Source organism: Heterodontus francisci, chromosome 3 (assembly GCF_036365525.1).
Source record: "Heterodontus francisci isolate sHetFra1 chromosome 3, sHetFra1.hap1, whole genome shotgun sequence".
In the NCBI taxonomy this organism is placed as follows: domain Eukaryota; kingdom Metazoa; phylum Chordata; class Chondrichthyes; order Heterodontiformes; family Heterodontidae; genus Heterodontus; species Heterodontus francisci.
Window position 1 is genome coordinate 128,140,435 of NC_090373.1, and position 16,572 is coordinate 128,157,006.

The 16,572-nt window shown below is 41.3% G+C and overlaps 1 protein-coding gene across 1 annotated transcript in view; it reads right to left on the reverse strand.

Moving 5' to 3' along the window:
- Nucleotides 1–16,572, reverse strand: part of faxcb (failed axon connections homolog, metaxin like GST domain containing b) — a 113,896-nt gene that overhangs the window by 37,164 nt on the left and 60,160 nt on the right. Inside the window, exons 3-4 of the mRNA XM_068018703.1 lie at nt 15,879–16,075; nt 4,086–4,303 (exon numbers count right to left, since the gene is read on the reverse strand). Of these exons, the coding sequence (XP_067874804.1) occupies nt 4,086–4,303; nt 15,879–16,075 (415 nt within the window). The remainder of the gene's footprint in view (nt 1–4,085; nt 4,304–15,878; nt 16,076–16,572) is intronic.

Sequence of the window (16,572 nt, forward strand, 5' to 3'; positions counted from 1 at the left end):
CAATTTCACATTTTCCCACATTATACTCCATTTGCCAGATCTTTGCCCACTCACTTAACCTATCTATATCCCTTTGTAGCCTCCTTACATCCTCTTCACAACTTACTTTCCTAAATATCTTTGTTTCATCAGCAAATTTAGCAACCATACCTTCAGTCCCTTCATCCAAGTCATTTATATAAATTGTAAAAAAATTGAGACCTCAGCGCTGATCCCTGTGACACACCACTCGTTACATCTTGCCAAGCAGAAAATGACCCATGTATGCCTACCCTCTGTTTCCTGTTAGCTAGCCAATCTTTTATCCATGCCAAAATGTTACCCCCTACACCATGAGCTTTTATTTTCTGCAATAACCTTTGATGTGGCACCTTATCAAATGCTTTTTGGAAATCTAAGTACAGTACATCCATCCGTTCCCCTTTATCCACAGCACATGGTACTTCTTCCAAGAACTCCAATAAATTGGTTAAACATGATCTCCCTTTCACAAAATCATGTTGACGCTGCCTGATTACCTCGAATTTTTCTAAGTGCCCTGCTGTAACGTCTTTAATAATAGCTTCTCACATTTTCCCTATGGCAGATGTTAAGCTAACTAGCCTGTAGTTTCCTGCTTTCTGTCACCCTCCCCTTTTGAATAAAGGAGTTACATTGGCTATTTTCCAATCTAATGGAACCTTCCCCAATCTAGGGAATTTTGGAAAATTAAAACCAACGCATAAACTATCTCACTAGACACTTCTTTTAAGACCCTAGGATGAAGTCTATCAGGATCTGGGGGCTTGTCCAACAATTTGCTCAGTACTACTTCCTTGATGATTGTAATTTTGAGTTCCTCCCTCCCTTCCATTTCCTGATTTACAGCTATTTCTGGGATATTACTTGTATCCACTACGGTGAAAACCGATGCAAAATACCTGTTCAATTCATCTGCCATCTCATTTTCCCTTAATAATTCCCCAGACTCACCTTCTATAGGACCAACACTCACTTTGTTAGCTCTTTCCCTTTTTTAAATATCTATTGAAGCTCTTACTATCTGTTTTTATATTTCTAGCCAGCTTTCTCTCGTACTCTAATTTTCCCCTCCTTATTAACCTTTTAGTCGTTCTTTGCTGCTTTTTATATTCCGCCCAATGTTTTGACCTGCCACCCATCTTTGTGCAATTCTATGCTTTTTCTTTAAGTTTAATACTATCTTTAACCTTTTTAGTTAACCACAGATGGTGGATCCTCCACTTGGAATTTTTCTTTCTTGTTGGACGATATCTATTCTATGTATTCTGAAATATCCCCTTAAACATTTGCCACTGCATCTCTATTGACCTATTCCTTAACCTGATTTGCCAGTTCATTTTAGCTAGCTCTGCTTTCATGCCCTCATAATTGCCCTTATTTAAGTTTAAAATAGACCCACTCTTCTCTCCCTCAAACTGAATGTAAAATATTATGATCTCTGCTAATTAGGGGTACCTTCACTATGACGTCATGAATTATTCCTATCTCGTTGCACAATGCCAGATCTAGTACAGCCTGCTGTCTGATTGGCTCCAGAACATGCTGTTCTAAGAAACTATCCTGAAAACATTCAATGAACTGCTCATCTAGGCTACTTGTGCCCATCTGATTTTTCCAGTCTATATGTAGATTAAAATCCCCCATGATTATTGCAATACCTTACTGACAAGCTCCCATTATTTCTTCCTTTATACCCCGTCCTACCATGTGGTTACTGTTAGGAGGCCTGTACACCACTTCCACAAGTGACTTCTTGCCTTTATCATTTCTCATCTTGACCCAAAGCACTTCTACATCCTGGTTTCCTGAACTTAGGTCATCCCTTGTGCTAATACCATCATTAATTAACAAAGCCACTCCTCCACCTTTTCTTAGCTTCTTGTCCTTCCTAAATGTCATGTACCCTTCAATATTCACGTCTAATCTATATCATCCTGCAGCCCATGTCTCTGAAATGGCTATCAAATTGTACTTATTTATTTCTATTTGCGCTTTCAGTTCATCTGTTTTGTTTCAAATGCTATGTGCATTCAGATATACAGCCTTTAATTTTGTCCTTATATTATTTTTGTAACCTCTAGCCTTGTCTGCTGATTTACTCTTAGATTTGTACTCACTGTCCCTTCCTGTCACAGTCTGTTTATCTTTTCCCCTATTAATATCTATCTCTCTTGCCTTGTCTCTACTCTTTGATTTACCACATCTTCCCAAATTTGATCCCTTGCCCCCACTATTTAGTTTAAAACCCTCTCTACTTCTCGAGTTATGCGGCTCGCTAGAACACCAGTCCCAGCACGGTTCAGGTGCATACCATCCCAACAGTACAGCCCCCAGCTGCCCCATTACTGGTGTAATGAACAGCTAGCACTGTTTCAAAAACAAGAAATGCTGGATTCTGAGTGAATCCAGCATTTCTTGTTTTTGTTTCAGATTTCCAGCATCCGCAGTATTTTGCTTTTAAGCTAGCACTGTTTGTTTGCCGCTGACCACAAAATCCAAGCCAGTGCGTTTCCACTGCAGCCGCTACAGGGATACTTGTATGTGAAAATATAGGTGTATCTGCACTTAGGTCACTCTTGAGTAACCCAGACTATAATATAAATATGCCTGCGGATTCTCAGAGATCACAGGCACACGGGGCTGAAATTTTAAAGCTCGGCAGCAAGCTTCAAGAACGATGCGGCGCACATGTGAAATGTGCTCCGTGGAGCCACCGCGATATTTCACGTGGCGGCTCATTAACATGAGGGGGCGGAATGACAGCCCCCAATGTCGTAGAGGAGACAGGCGCTTCGTCCCTGGCAATGCGGCCGCGTGCCACCGCGCAGGCGCCGGTGCCATTTTTAAAGGGCTTTAAGCCCTTCAGTAAGATTAAAATTTTTAAAGGTCCCACTGTCCAAAAAATAAAATTAAATTTTTAATTGTACTGTGAATCCCCTCTCCTACCTACCCAATGAGTAATGAATATGTAAATTGCCCTCGTGCCCCCAAAAAAACATTTTTTGCAATCCCAAACTTTCCCCCCGGACTTCATAGACTTTGACCCTCAGCCCCTTCCCACCATCCCCGCAACCAATAGGAACAGTTTTCCCCGTTCCCCCCACCCCGGAAACTTCACTCCTCCACCCTCCCCACCAGTGTTACGCCTCAGCTCTCCGAATGGAGATCCGTAGGTCCGGGAGTCCCGGCATCCGACCGCAATATTGTGTGGGAATACCATCGGGACGTGGTAAGTGATTATTCATTAATTAACATTTATTTGACTATTTAAATTAAGGCTCCGTCGCTGAGCGGCGGGGGTAGGGCCGCCACGAGGCCTCGCCGCCACGGGTAAAATGGGGCGGGGCCTTCCCGGTGTCGAGGACCCCGTGGCGGGCTTCTCCCGGAAGTATTTTCCGGGCCCCCACCACCACAAACCCCAGCCCCTAATACTAGGGAACATAGGCACAGACCACCAGTGATCACAATCACAGATCAATATGGAATGCAGATCTGATGTTGAGGGATTGCAAACACAGATTATTTGAGAACACATATGCATATGTTGAGGGTTGACAGACACAAATCAAAAAGAACACAAATGCAGAGCGCTGGTTTGCAGATTGCTAGGAATTATAAATACAAATCATGGAACATAAATTAAAGAACATAAGAGATGATTCCATACAACATTGCTCCCAGAGAGGATCACAGCTCCCCACTGGAAACCCAGGTTCATAGAATCAGCCCTAACAATCTAAAAAAGGCAGAGATTAAAGATGCAGATCAGGAAAGAACACAAAGGGTAACAGAGATGAAATGCACCAAGAAATAGAAGCAGGCTAATAGGAAACACACAAAGAGATTACTCGGGAACGTAAGACAGAGACAAGATAATGTAATTTCTTTTGTAGTAGCCATCATTAAGGTTCATGTAAAACATACATTGAGGGAGAGAATATGAAATGGGCAAGATTATTTATTTTAATGCAGGCTATAAACAATGGAGGTTAGGATTGCATTCAAGTGAGGGTTGTTTCTGTGAAATATATAGCACATGACAGTAAAATAAGGTTTCATCTCACCCAAAATCACTGAAAGTGATCGCATATCCTTTTCCATTAAGGTATATATTTCCTCCTTTGAGAAGCGGCCAATGCCTTGACCATACATTTCCCGTTTAACAATTCCTCTTGTTAGATGGCACAATATCCATTTCAGGAAACCACTGAACGGGCCTGAGACAGACAGTATTTTTCGGGTCTCATGGAGGTTATCGATCCACTGACAGTAAACTATGGCCCTGTAATATTAAAAGAACAACAGTGTAGCATTCACATACAGCATTTTAGGCCTGACTTTAATGCATGGATGCGAACAATATATACACAGAAGCAAGGATTAGTACATCTCTTGTTCCCCTTCCACATTCACCTGTAATATTAATTCCACAACGGAATTGGACAAAGTCAGCATGGCTTTATGAAAGGGAAACCATGCTTAACAAATCTACTGGAGTTTTTTGAGGATGTAACTAGTAGAATAGATAAGGGAGAACCAGTGGATGTGGTGTACTTGGATTTTCAGAAGGCTTTTGATAAGGTCCCACATAAGAGGTTAGTGTGTAAAACTAAAGCACATGGGATTGGGTGTAATATACTGGCATGGATTGAGAACTGGTTGACAGACAGGAAACAGAGAGTAGGAATAAACGGGTCTTTTTCCGGGTAGCAGGCAGTGACTAGTGGGGTACCGCAGGGATCAGTGCTTGGGCCCCAGCTATTCACAATATATATTAATTACTTCGGTGAGGAAACTAAATGTAACATTTCCAAATTTGCAAATGACACAAAGCTGGGGGGGAATGTGAGCTGTGAGGAGGATGCAAAGAGTCTCCAAAGTGATTTGGACAAGTTGGGTGAGTGGGCAAATGCATGCAGATACAGGATAATGTGGATAAATGTGAGGTTATCCACTTTGGTGTAAAAACAGAAAGGCAGATTATTATCTGAATGGTGATAGATTGGGAAAGGGGGAGGTACAGTGAGACCTGGGTGTCTTTGTACACCAGTCACTGAAAGCAAGCATTCAGGTGCAGCAAGCAATTAGGAAGGCGAATGGTATGTTGGCCTTCATTGCAAAAGGATTTGAGTACAGGAGCAATGATGTCTTACTGCAGTTATACAGGGCCTTGGTGAAACCACATCTGGAGTATTGTGTGCAGTTTTGGTCTCCTTATCTGAGGAAGGTGTTCTTGCCATGGAGGGAGTGCAAAGAAGATTTATAGGCTGATTCCTGAGATGGCAGGATTGACCTATGAGGAGAAATTGGGTCGACTAGGCCTATATTCACTAAAGTTTAGAAGAATGAGAGGGATTCTCATAGAAACCTATAAAATTCTAACAGGACTAGACAGGCTCGATGCAGGGAGGATGTTCCCGATGGCTGGGGAGTCCAGAACCAGGGGTCACAGTCTCAGGATACGGGGTATGCCATTTAGAACCGAGATGAGGAGAAATTTCTTCACTCAGAGGGTGGTGAACCTGTGGAATTCTCTACCGCAGAAGGCAGTGGAGGCCAAGTCATTAAATATATTCAAGAAGGAGATAGATATATTTCTTAATGCCAAAGGGAATCAAGGGATATGGGGAGAAAGCAGTAACAGGGTACTGAATTAGACGATCAGCCATGATCTTTTTTGAATGGCGGAGCAGGCCCAAAGGGCCGAATGGCCTATTCCTGCTCTTATTTTCTATGTTTCTATGTTTCTAGTGGGAAGGGAGTGGGAGTGGGAAGCTGGCAAGACTGGAATATGAATAGGGGTAGAATGGTCTGCATATCAGCAGTTTCATCAAGCAACTTCCCCCAAATTATAGATGGAGAGTTTTAAAAGATATATACAGAAAAAACTACCAAAACAAAAGTTGGTGTGATTTGTACACCTTCATTCAAAGAAGGAACTTTTCATTTTGAAACCCAAACAGGATTTTGATAGTGTTTATGTCATTTCAAATTTTACTATGAGGAAATTTTTGAGATTGTGAGTAAAGTTCCCAAGAAAATTCTTCCTGCCTTCAGTGCATAGAAGGCCAGCCAAGGTCAAAACCTACATCAAATATGATAACAATGCACAATCCATGCAACAGTGGAGATGAGCTGTTTGTGCACTGGCATATCAACCATATGTCTGGGGTTAAGCCCAATATAGTGTTTTTGATGGGAAAGCTGGTGCCTAAAACCATAAAATATTTGTATAATTCAAATGGTAAAATGACAAGATCTCTCTCCAACTCCACATATTAACTCAGTGAAACCCTTTTAATATCATCTCCAACTTGGCATCAAACAAAAACAAAAGAAACAACGATGATGTGAAATTTAGCAACCAACTGCTAAGGCTGTCTGAGACAGTCTCCAGTCTCTAGGCAACCTCAGCACCCTGCTTTTAATAGAGCTTTGAAATGGACCAATAAGCTGCTAGCTGTGATAGAAAAATAAATGCATGAGCTGCAACTAATATCAACAGTGACAAGATTAAAATTATGCTAAACCATTTTCAGCCCTCTGACTGACTTTTATCAATCCAATCCTGCAAGAAATCTCTTGTCTTAAGTCAAATTGTTTGTCTCCATTACTCGTGGTAATTCTTACTTATCATGATTATCAGTTGTTTTTCTCACAATTATTTGATTTTAAAAGTTGACTTTTTGATAGTCACCAAAGGGTTTAATTTGAAAACATGGAGGATATAACATAGCACTTACCATGAAAAATGGTGATATATGGTGATAAAGATTCCACACTTTTTTCCTGCACTTTCATTAAAATGGCAAACAGTTGGAGACATTACCCCTCAGCACTGACTTCCTCTAGCAGGTAAGATTTTCCTCTATTCTTGTGGCAAGGCAAATATGGATTTAAGCCATGTCTTATGATATTGATATCCCATGTGCTAACACATTCATAGGAACAGTAGGCCATTCAGCCAGTGAGCCTTGATTATTAGATTTGATAATTATCATTGGCGCAGTGGTTAGCACCGCAGCCTCACAGCTCCAGGGACCCGGGTTCGATTCCGGGTACTGCCTGTGTGGAGTTTGCAAGTTCTCCCTGTGTCTGCGTGGGTTTTCTCCGGGTGCTCCGGTTTCCTCCCACAAGCCAAAAGACTTGCAGGTTGATAGGTAAATTGGCCATTATAAATTGTCACTAGTATCGGTAGGTGGTAGGGAAATATAGGGACAGGTGGGGATGTTTGGTAGGAATATGGGATAAGTGTAGGATTAGTATAAATGGGTGGTTGATGTTCGGCACAGACTCGGTGGGCCGAAGGGCCTGTTTCAGTGCTGTATCTCTAATCTAAAAAAAACACCCCCAACCATCTAAACTCAAGTGAATACACTGATATAAAATTCCTCCATCCACTATTTTAACAAAGTCATTACTACAGATGAAATTTTAAAATTCATATAACATTAAAATAGCAGGCTGGAAAGAATAAAAGAACAGTGGGTAATAAACATGGTTTATTCAGTAAGCGTTAACTTGTTCCTAAAAGCAGGTAATAGAATTGAGAATTTTAACATTTTGCGCATTTATGTTGGAAAACCAAGTAATTTTCCTGAACTGTCAATTATGTTTCTAAAAATGTTTCATGTTGTCAGACTGTGAGCAAGTAGTGTTGAATGGTGTCATATTTTAAAATGACTACTTTGCACTTTTGTTGGCCAACCTATTGTCAACCTTGTCATTTTAATCTACCAGTGATGTAAAAGCAACAATAAAGCTCCAGTCAATGATGACATTAATGGTGCTACTCAATGTCAGTGATTGACTGATTTTAAGGTGAAGATGACAACCAAAAGGAACACAAAAGACTTTGAAATAAGAACTGGTTGAATTGTACTGTCTCATACATTTTGTGTAGTAACTAATGGATTGTTTTATGCTCCTGATTTTTACACTCTGAAAGTTGTGATATACTCATCTGTCCGCAAATTCAAAATTATGGTAGTAAAGCCATTGATGCTGGTACTTTGTTTTTCCATTACATCAGCCAAAGTTTTGTTTATAAAAATGGAACAGTTCAGAGGAAATTTATTCCAAAAATCACAGAGTCAACAGAAAATATTTATTTTGCCTATGACCCTATTCCAACCGTTCGGTATTTTCCTATCGAATGCCTACTTCACAGCTTTATAGTCAGGTTGGTGGTTTAGCATCAGTCTCCTCAGCCACAACTTTGCAACAGCTCCAGTACTTTGTAACGTCTTCAGTTTCCCTATCTAATCATGAGCCTCATAGAGGACTATATATACAAACAGTCCACAGAGCCATTAATAACAGAGCCATTAATCATAGTCAAATTTATACAGGAGCAAATAGATTTTTTATTTGTTTGGGGGATTTGGGTGTCGTTGGCTAGGCCAGCATTTATTGCCCATCCCTAATTGCCTTTGAGAAGGTGGTGGTGAGCTGCCTTCTTGAACCCCTGCAGTCCTTGGGGTGTAGGTACACCAACAATGATGTTAGGGAGGGAGTTACTCCCTACCCATAATGTGCTGACAAAGAGATTGTCAGTAAGTTAACTCTAAAGATCTACTATCAGTGAGCAATTTCTAAGTTAAAATTTAATGTAAGATTCTCCATTGTACCAAGTTTTGTTAATAAGCCTCCTGTCATATTGGTTCAACTAAACAGGCTAAAGAGATTACTTCACTTGCATATGGAAGTAATAGATAACCTACCTTCCAAATTATATGCATAATGCATGTACCCAAACCCAAGCACCATCACTAAAAGATCAAGGGTGCAGATACTTTTGATTCAAGAGATTCAGTACTAAAGACTTCTAAATAAAGAAAACTGAGGACATCGTTACATACATGTCAATTGCCCACATTTCATACAGCCACTAATTGGAGGCATGTCTACTTGCTTACATTTGCAGAGGAAAAGTAGCCCTCCTCCAGACTCTGTCCCTCTATCTCACTGTTGCTTCGATGTGATGCTGCTGCTGCTGCTGCTGCTCCAGGGGATGGAGCCCTGTTCCCGGTGGGAATTCTTGCAATATCTTTGCTAAATCAGAAATTCCCACTCACTGCAATGCTTCATCCCAGGAATGTCAACAATGTCAGGTTGGAGCTGGGGGGTAGTAGCCAATTCTCAGATCTGTTCCTGGCTGCAGCCAGAGGAAACGTTGAACACTTGCAAGACATTTAGACATTCTACTGAGATATGGTGGTGGACGGGTGGGGGCGCAGGGTAGTGGGGGTGTGAATAGAAAGAATGAGAAAATCAAGTCATTTTGTGAGAGGATGAGGAGAGCTCACTTGAACAATTTTGTATGCTTAGTCATGTTCCAGTGGAAATGCAGCTGTGCCATAAAATTGGCCATCTGTGTCCTGCTACAGTTAGTATTCAATGGGAAAGGAGATGGAAGTGCTAATACTGATATTGCAGAGGATCCCTCACAAACATTGAAGGGGACAGAGAAAGAGAAGTTGAAGTCAGTAGTGACTTTCCTTCCCACTCCACTGCTATAATAATGGTGTAGTGGGACTGCCTCCATTATGTCCCTGTGATCATGTTGATTAGTAAACAGATACCTATACCAGCATCAATGCACATGGAGAATCTACTGAAAAAAGGAAGCTCCAGAAATTGTATCCTTGACAAGCTGCTAAAGGTGACAGCTGTCAAGTCGAGACCAGTGAACAATTCACAAAGAATGGGACCTTTTCCAAAGGTTATCAGAAGGCTATTGAACTTTAAGTAACTAGTGGACCCCACTTTTGCCAGGTTTTTGTTGCCATGGTGTGCAAAATGTGTGAGTTTGATTTCCTGGTGCAATTATTTTTCATCATGATAAACACAAAAGCTCAGAATGAAAGAAAATCAGGACTGCTCTAAAAATTAAGTCAGAGCAACATGTTAAACAACTTCAGTTTAATTATTTTGCACTGATTCACTATGCTTTGATGTAGTTCATCCTGCATTGGCCCATATACATGGTGCTTTGGTGCAGTTCATCCAGTAGTGACCCATATTAACTATATTTTGATTTGGCTCGTTCTGCACTGACCCAAATTCATGATACTTGGAAGCCAGATTGAAGCAGCTGAACTTTTTGAGAAAGAGAGTAGGAATGATAAAAGGTTATTTAGCCCTTTTACTCGTTCATCATTCAGGTACATAATGAGGATTCCACACACCACTTTAATTTCCTATAGTACATATATGCTCCCTCTTAATCAAGAACCTCTCCAGTTTTTGAAAAGTCAATACGATTGATGCTGAGAGCTAAATCCTGAAAAGGACGTGGATTTAGATGCTGGATACTTTGAACTGTGGATCACTGTCCAAACACACTTCTGGGAGCCAAGAGTAATAGCTTGAGACAGGTCCTCAGTAGCAGCTTGGATTCATAAAATTTATCCCATCATTTAAAGAAGACTGACAGCCATTTGGTCGCACACCTTAAGGTAAGCTTATTTTAAAGCACCTCACCTACAGATACTTCATTGCTGAGGTGATAGAAGGTTTTTTAAAAAGCATGCCAGGGAAATCAACAGGTTTCAGACCATTCTACAGACCTTGGAACAGCTATATTCCAATGGTTCACTTTGATGTAGCTCAGCAAGAGACAGCTTTTTCATCTACAGCAAGGTCGCCTACAGTAAACTTGAGTTATAGGGAAAACTCACCACTTCCTTCAATTGTGTGTCAATGGCTCATATCTTGCTAGCAATGCAATATTAGGTATTGAATGGGTCAAAGAGGTGGCTGATACATTGATTGGCATGGACAGCGCTTTCCTCTCCTTTCCCACTGAATGGCATACCACACATGCCCAATTTCACCACATTGCTGTAGTTCAAAAAATGCAGGGTGGGTTCACTGATGGCTTCCCTGAGTCCAGCCTGAAGCCCTTGGAAGATTTGAGTATCACAATCAATTGTACATTGCATCTTGATTTTGTGCCCTACTGAGGTATGAGTGTACTTGAGATGCAATAATGGAGTTGTAAGAGTGTATGAAGGCTTGGTATGAATGAGTAAAAAACATTGAACATGTTAATAGGCTACACTTTCTAGCATGTGCCTTTTACCCGTTACATGGTATTGTTAGTTAATCTTAATTTACAAGAGTCTTTAAAGTGTGATCTCTTCACCCATATCTGTTCCCAGGTACGATATACAGTGTTCAGTTTGCCTGCCACATCCAGGCAGGCATGGTCCACGTCTGTCCTCTGGAGAGGGTTACTTGCATTGCCCCGCAGACTAGGTCACCAAACCTCCACCTCATGTAAGAGAATGTCCATTTCACCATCCATTAAATGGAGAGGGGGGCATTTTCACAGGCTCCACATTGCTCTAGCTCTCCTTTTGCCTTCACCATTCAGTTCTTATCCTCCTTCTCTCAAACAGCCTTTGCAAAGGCTTAAGATGCTGCAAGCATTTTTGAGCATATTTCAATTTCTTTTTTCTACCCTCTATACAACCAGTTAACTTTTGAGTACACTCCCTGCACAAGGTTCAAGCTGCACAGGAAGCACAAATAAATGTTTAAAATTAGCCAAACCCAGCAAGGTCAGCATTAGTGCAGACAGCAATCCAAGGGCTGTTTTCCACAAAATTCCAGAATTTGTACTATAGGCAATCTTAACAATTTTCTGAAGAAACAGAAACATTTCTACTTTACACGCCAATTAAAATTGAGTTGGTTTAGTGTTGCCCTGAACTACCAAATTCAGTCAGCCAAAGAGCACACAATCTGGATCATGTGTCAGACATCATGTGGATAATCATTTGACATGGCACCGCTGTTGGGACAATAGTGCAAAATCAGGAAATAGCCTCTCCTGGTCCAAACTGCCCTAGCACTCTGGAGTTAACTTTGATTTGATCTTTCCATTTAAGAACATAAGAACATAAGAAATAGGAGCAGAATCACAGAATTGTTGCAATGCAGAAGGCGACCATTCAGCCCATTGTGTCCACATCAGCTCTCCAAAAGAGCAATCCACTCAGTTCCATTCCCCCGCCTTCTCCCCATAACCCTGCACATTCTTCCTTTTCATATAATTGTATAATTCCTTTTTTAATTCTTCAATTGAACCTGCCTCCACCATGTTCTCAGGCAGTGCATTCCAGACCTTAATCACTTGCTGCGTGAATAGGTTTTTCCTCATGACACTTTTGCTTCTCTTACCAAATACTTTAAATCTGTGCCCTCTCGTTCTCGATCCTTTCATGAGTGGGAACAGTTTCTCTCTATCTACTCTGTCCGGACCCCTCATGATTTTAAATACCTCTATCAAATCACCTCTCAGCCTTCTCTTCTCTAAGGAAAACAGTCCTAACTTCTCCAATCTATCGCCATAACTGAAGTTCCTCATCCCTGGAACCATTCTCCTGAATCTTTTCTATACTCTCTCCAACATCTTTCCTAAAGTGCAGCGCCCAGAACTGGACGCAATACTGCAGCTGAAACCGAACTATTGTCTTATACAAGTTGAACATAGCCTCCTTGCTCTCGTATTCTCTGCCCCTATTAATAAAGCCCAGGATACTGTACGTTTTATTAACCACGCTCTCAACTTGTCCCTCCACCTTCAATGATTTATGCACATATACACCCAGGTCCCTCTGCTCCTGCACCCCCTTTAGAATTGTACCTTTATTTTATATTGTCTCTCCATGTTCTTCCTACCAAAATGAATCACTTCACATTTCTCTGCATTGAAGTTCATCTGCCATATGTCTGCCCATTCCCCCAACTTGTCTATGTCCTTTTGGAGTTCTACACTATCCTCCTCACAGTTCGCAATGCTTCCAAGTTTCGTATCATTTGCAAACTTTGAAATTGTGCCCTGTACACCAAGCTATAGGTTATTAATTTATGTCAGGAAAAGCAAGGGTCCCAACACTGACCCCTGGGAAACTCCACTACAAACCTTCTTCTAACCCGAAAAGTAGGAGTAGGCCATTCAGCCCTTCGAGCCTGCTCCGCCATTCAATACGATCATGGCTGATCATCTACTTCAACACCATTTCCCTGCACTTTCCCCGTAACCCTTGATGTTTTTAATATGTAGAAATCTATCAATCTCAATCTTGAACATACTCAATGACTGAACCTCCACAGCCCCCTGGGGCAGAGAATTCCAAAGATTCACCACCCTCTGAGTGAAGAAATTCCTCCTCATCTCAGTCCTAAATGGCCTGCCCCTTATTCTGAGACTGTGTCCCCTGGTTATAGACTCCCCAACCAGGGAAAACATCCTTCCTGAATCTACCCTGTTGAGTCTGTAAGCATTTTGTATGTTTGAATAAGATAACCTCTCGTTCTTCTAAACTCCAGAGAATAAAGGCCCAGTCTATTTAATCTTTCCTCATTTGTTTGTTTGCCATATATATTAATGACTTGGATGTGAATGTAGGGGGCATGACTAGTAAGTTTGCAGATGACAACAAAATTGGTGGTATAGTGGACAGTGAAGAAGGTTGTCTAAGGTTACAACAGGATATAGATCAACTGGGAAAATGGGGAAGGGATTGGCAAATGGAATTTAACGCAAACAAGTGCGAAGTGATGAATTTTGGGAAGTTAAACCAGGGCAGGACATATATAGTGAATGGCAGGGCCCTGGGGAGTGTTGTTGAGCAGAGAGACCTTGGGGTGCAAGTACATAGTTCCCTGAAAGTGGCAACACAGGTAGACAGGGTGGTGAAGAAGGCGTATGGCATGCTTGCCTTCTTCGGCCGAGGCATTGAGTACAAGAGTTGGGACGTCATGTTACAGTTGTACATAATGTTGGTTAGGCCGCATTTGAAATACTGTGTGCAGTTCTGGTCGCCGCACTACAGGAAAGATGTGATTAAGCTAGAGAGGGTGCAGAAAAGATTCACAAGGATGTTGCCTGGTTTGGAGGGCTTGAGTTATAAAGAGAGATCGGATAGGCTGGGTCTGTTTTCCCTGGAGCGAAGGAGGCTGAGAGGGGACATGATAGAGGTATATAAAATTATGAGAGGCATAGATAGGGTAGATAGCCAGAGTCTGTTTCCCATGGTAGGGATGACTAAAACTAGAAGGCATAGATTTAAGGTGAGAGGGAGGAGGTTTAAAGGGGATCAAAAGGATAAATTTTTCACATAAAGAATAGTGGGTATCTGGAATGAGCTGCCTGAGGAGGTGGTGGAGGCAGGAACGGTAGCAACAGTTAAGAGGCATCTGGACAGGTACTTGAATGAGCAAGGCATAGAGGGATATGGAATTAATGCAGGCAGGTGGGATTAGTATAGACAGGCATTGTGGTCAGCATGGACGCGGTGGGCCGAAGGGCCTGTTTCTATGCTGTACGGTTCTATGGCTCTCTATGATTCTATGACAATCTCTCCTTCCCAGGAATTAGTTTGGTGAACCTCCGTTGCACTTCCTCTATGGCAAGTACTTCTTTCCTTAGGAAGCAGACCAAAACTGCACACAATACTCCAGGTGCGGCCTCACCAAGGCTCTTTATATTGCAGCAAAACATTTTTATTCCTTGTTACGACCAGGTGAGAAAGAAATCTAGGGTTCCCTTTCACCTTCACCTGATCTTACTGTAACAGGGTTTAATTTTAAACACACCTTGGTGAATCCTTATTCACCATTTTCCAATTTTAAGGCAAAGAAACCAGCACAAACAGGCTTTCTTAAGTTTAAAGAAGAAAGGTGAAATGTTATTAAACTTAAACTTAAAACTCTAATTCGGTTAACGCCTACGGATACATGCTGCGCCCCACGCTCGCATTCATACGTGATATGCACATGCAAACAGAGACAGAACAGAGCAGAAGAAAAATAAAGTGGAAAGGTTTGAGGCAATATCTGAAGAGTTTTTGTTACGGGTCTTCGAGCTCACTGTAGAATCCTTGTTTGTAGGTGGATTTGCTTTTTGTTGGAGCCCAGTATTCTTCTTAAACCTTGTTCACTGTAGGAGACTTTTCTCTCTTGGGGTTCATGTGTCTTCAGTTGGTTTTTGGAGTTCCGTGAGAAAGAGATGGGAGCAGGCAGGAGAGGCTGTGGCAAGGCAGCCAGGAGAGGTCTTTTCAATCCCAGAGCAAAGAGTTTTCTACCAGTTCAAACATTGTCTCTACAATTTAAAACTCCCCAAGTTGGCCAACAGGGTAGTCACGTGACTGACTGGTATAACCACTTCTGGCTTTGTGTATTGTGTGTGTCAGGGAATGGTCCTTTGTCTACAAACACTGTCTGTCAATATGCAAAAATGTCTTTCCAGCCAGGGGCCTGGCAACCCCTTGTAACAGGCTTTTTCCTCTTCCCAGCAACAATTTGAAATTTAATGTCCATGTGGCAAAATTAATGTGCCTCATTCTTGGCAGGTGGGGCCTGCATGACACCAATACTCAAATCCCTTTGTAATAAAAGCCAACATACCATTTGCCTTCTTAATTGCTTGCCATTCCTGCATGCTAGCTTTCAGTGACTCATGAACAAGGACACCCAAGTCCCTTCCCTTCCAACACTTCCCAGCCTCTAACCATTTAAGAAATATTCTGTATTTCTGTTTTTCCTACCAAAGTGGATAACTTTACATTTCTCCACATTGTATCCCAAGTGCTAGATCTTTGCCCAATCACCTCCGGTACCCCACTAGTCACAGCCTGCCAACCTGAAAATGACCTGTTAATCCTACTCTCTGTTTTCTCTCCGTTAGCCAGTCCTCAATCCATGCCGGTATATTCCCCCCAATTCCATGTGCTCTAATTTTGTTTAATAACGTCTATAAATAATATAAATATAAATAAATTTGTTCCTGTAATATACCAGAAAGTAAGTCTGCTTCTGTGTTCAAAGAGCTTTTACCAACTTACCAATAGAAGTGTTCTTCCATCATTTTTGTAACGGCTCTTGAGACAGCTCTTTCACTGGAATCCAGGTGTTTGTTTAGGTTAACGCCCAGTTTATCTTGAAGAAAATCAATAATGAATTCTGTGCCTGATACTTTTTGATGATTATATTCAATCCATGGCATCTTTCCTTGAGGAGAGAGTTTGCCGTCAAAGTAATTCTAAGAGAAAACCAGAATAGTATTTTAGGAATAACTTACATAGCTACAGACAAATGTCTTTTTAGTTAAGAGGAAAGACACTTCCCAAAATATAATAGTGAAATGAGTTGGCCATTGTCTGTATATGCTTTAATAAGTCTATAGCATAGCTTGAAAAATCAATACTAAACTGGCATTCTGAGACAGCAGCAAGAATGGCTGGCATGGGAAGTGGAAACATTTACACAGGATATGGAAGAGCAGAAGTTTACTCTACAGGGATAATGGTCTAACATTGCACTGGCAGCAGATAGCTTTGCTCATTGTCTGGAACCCAAGTAGCTGATTTTCCATTTTGCACAACTGGTGGGTTAGGTTTCTTGTCAGCAGAAAGAATGTGGAAATTAATACCCTATACCCTGACATCCTGTACCAAATCTTGAATGCTTGATGTTAAAACAAGGTGCAAAAGTGCAAAATGTTTATATTTTCCAGCACCAATATCTTTACCTTCATTA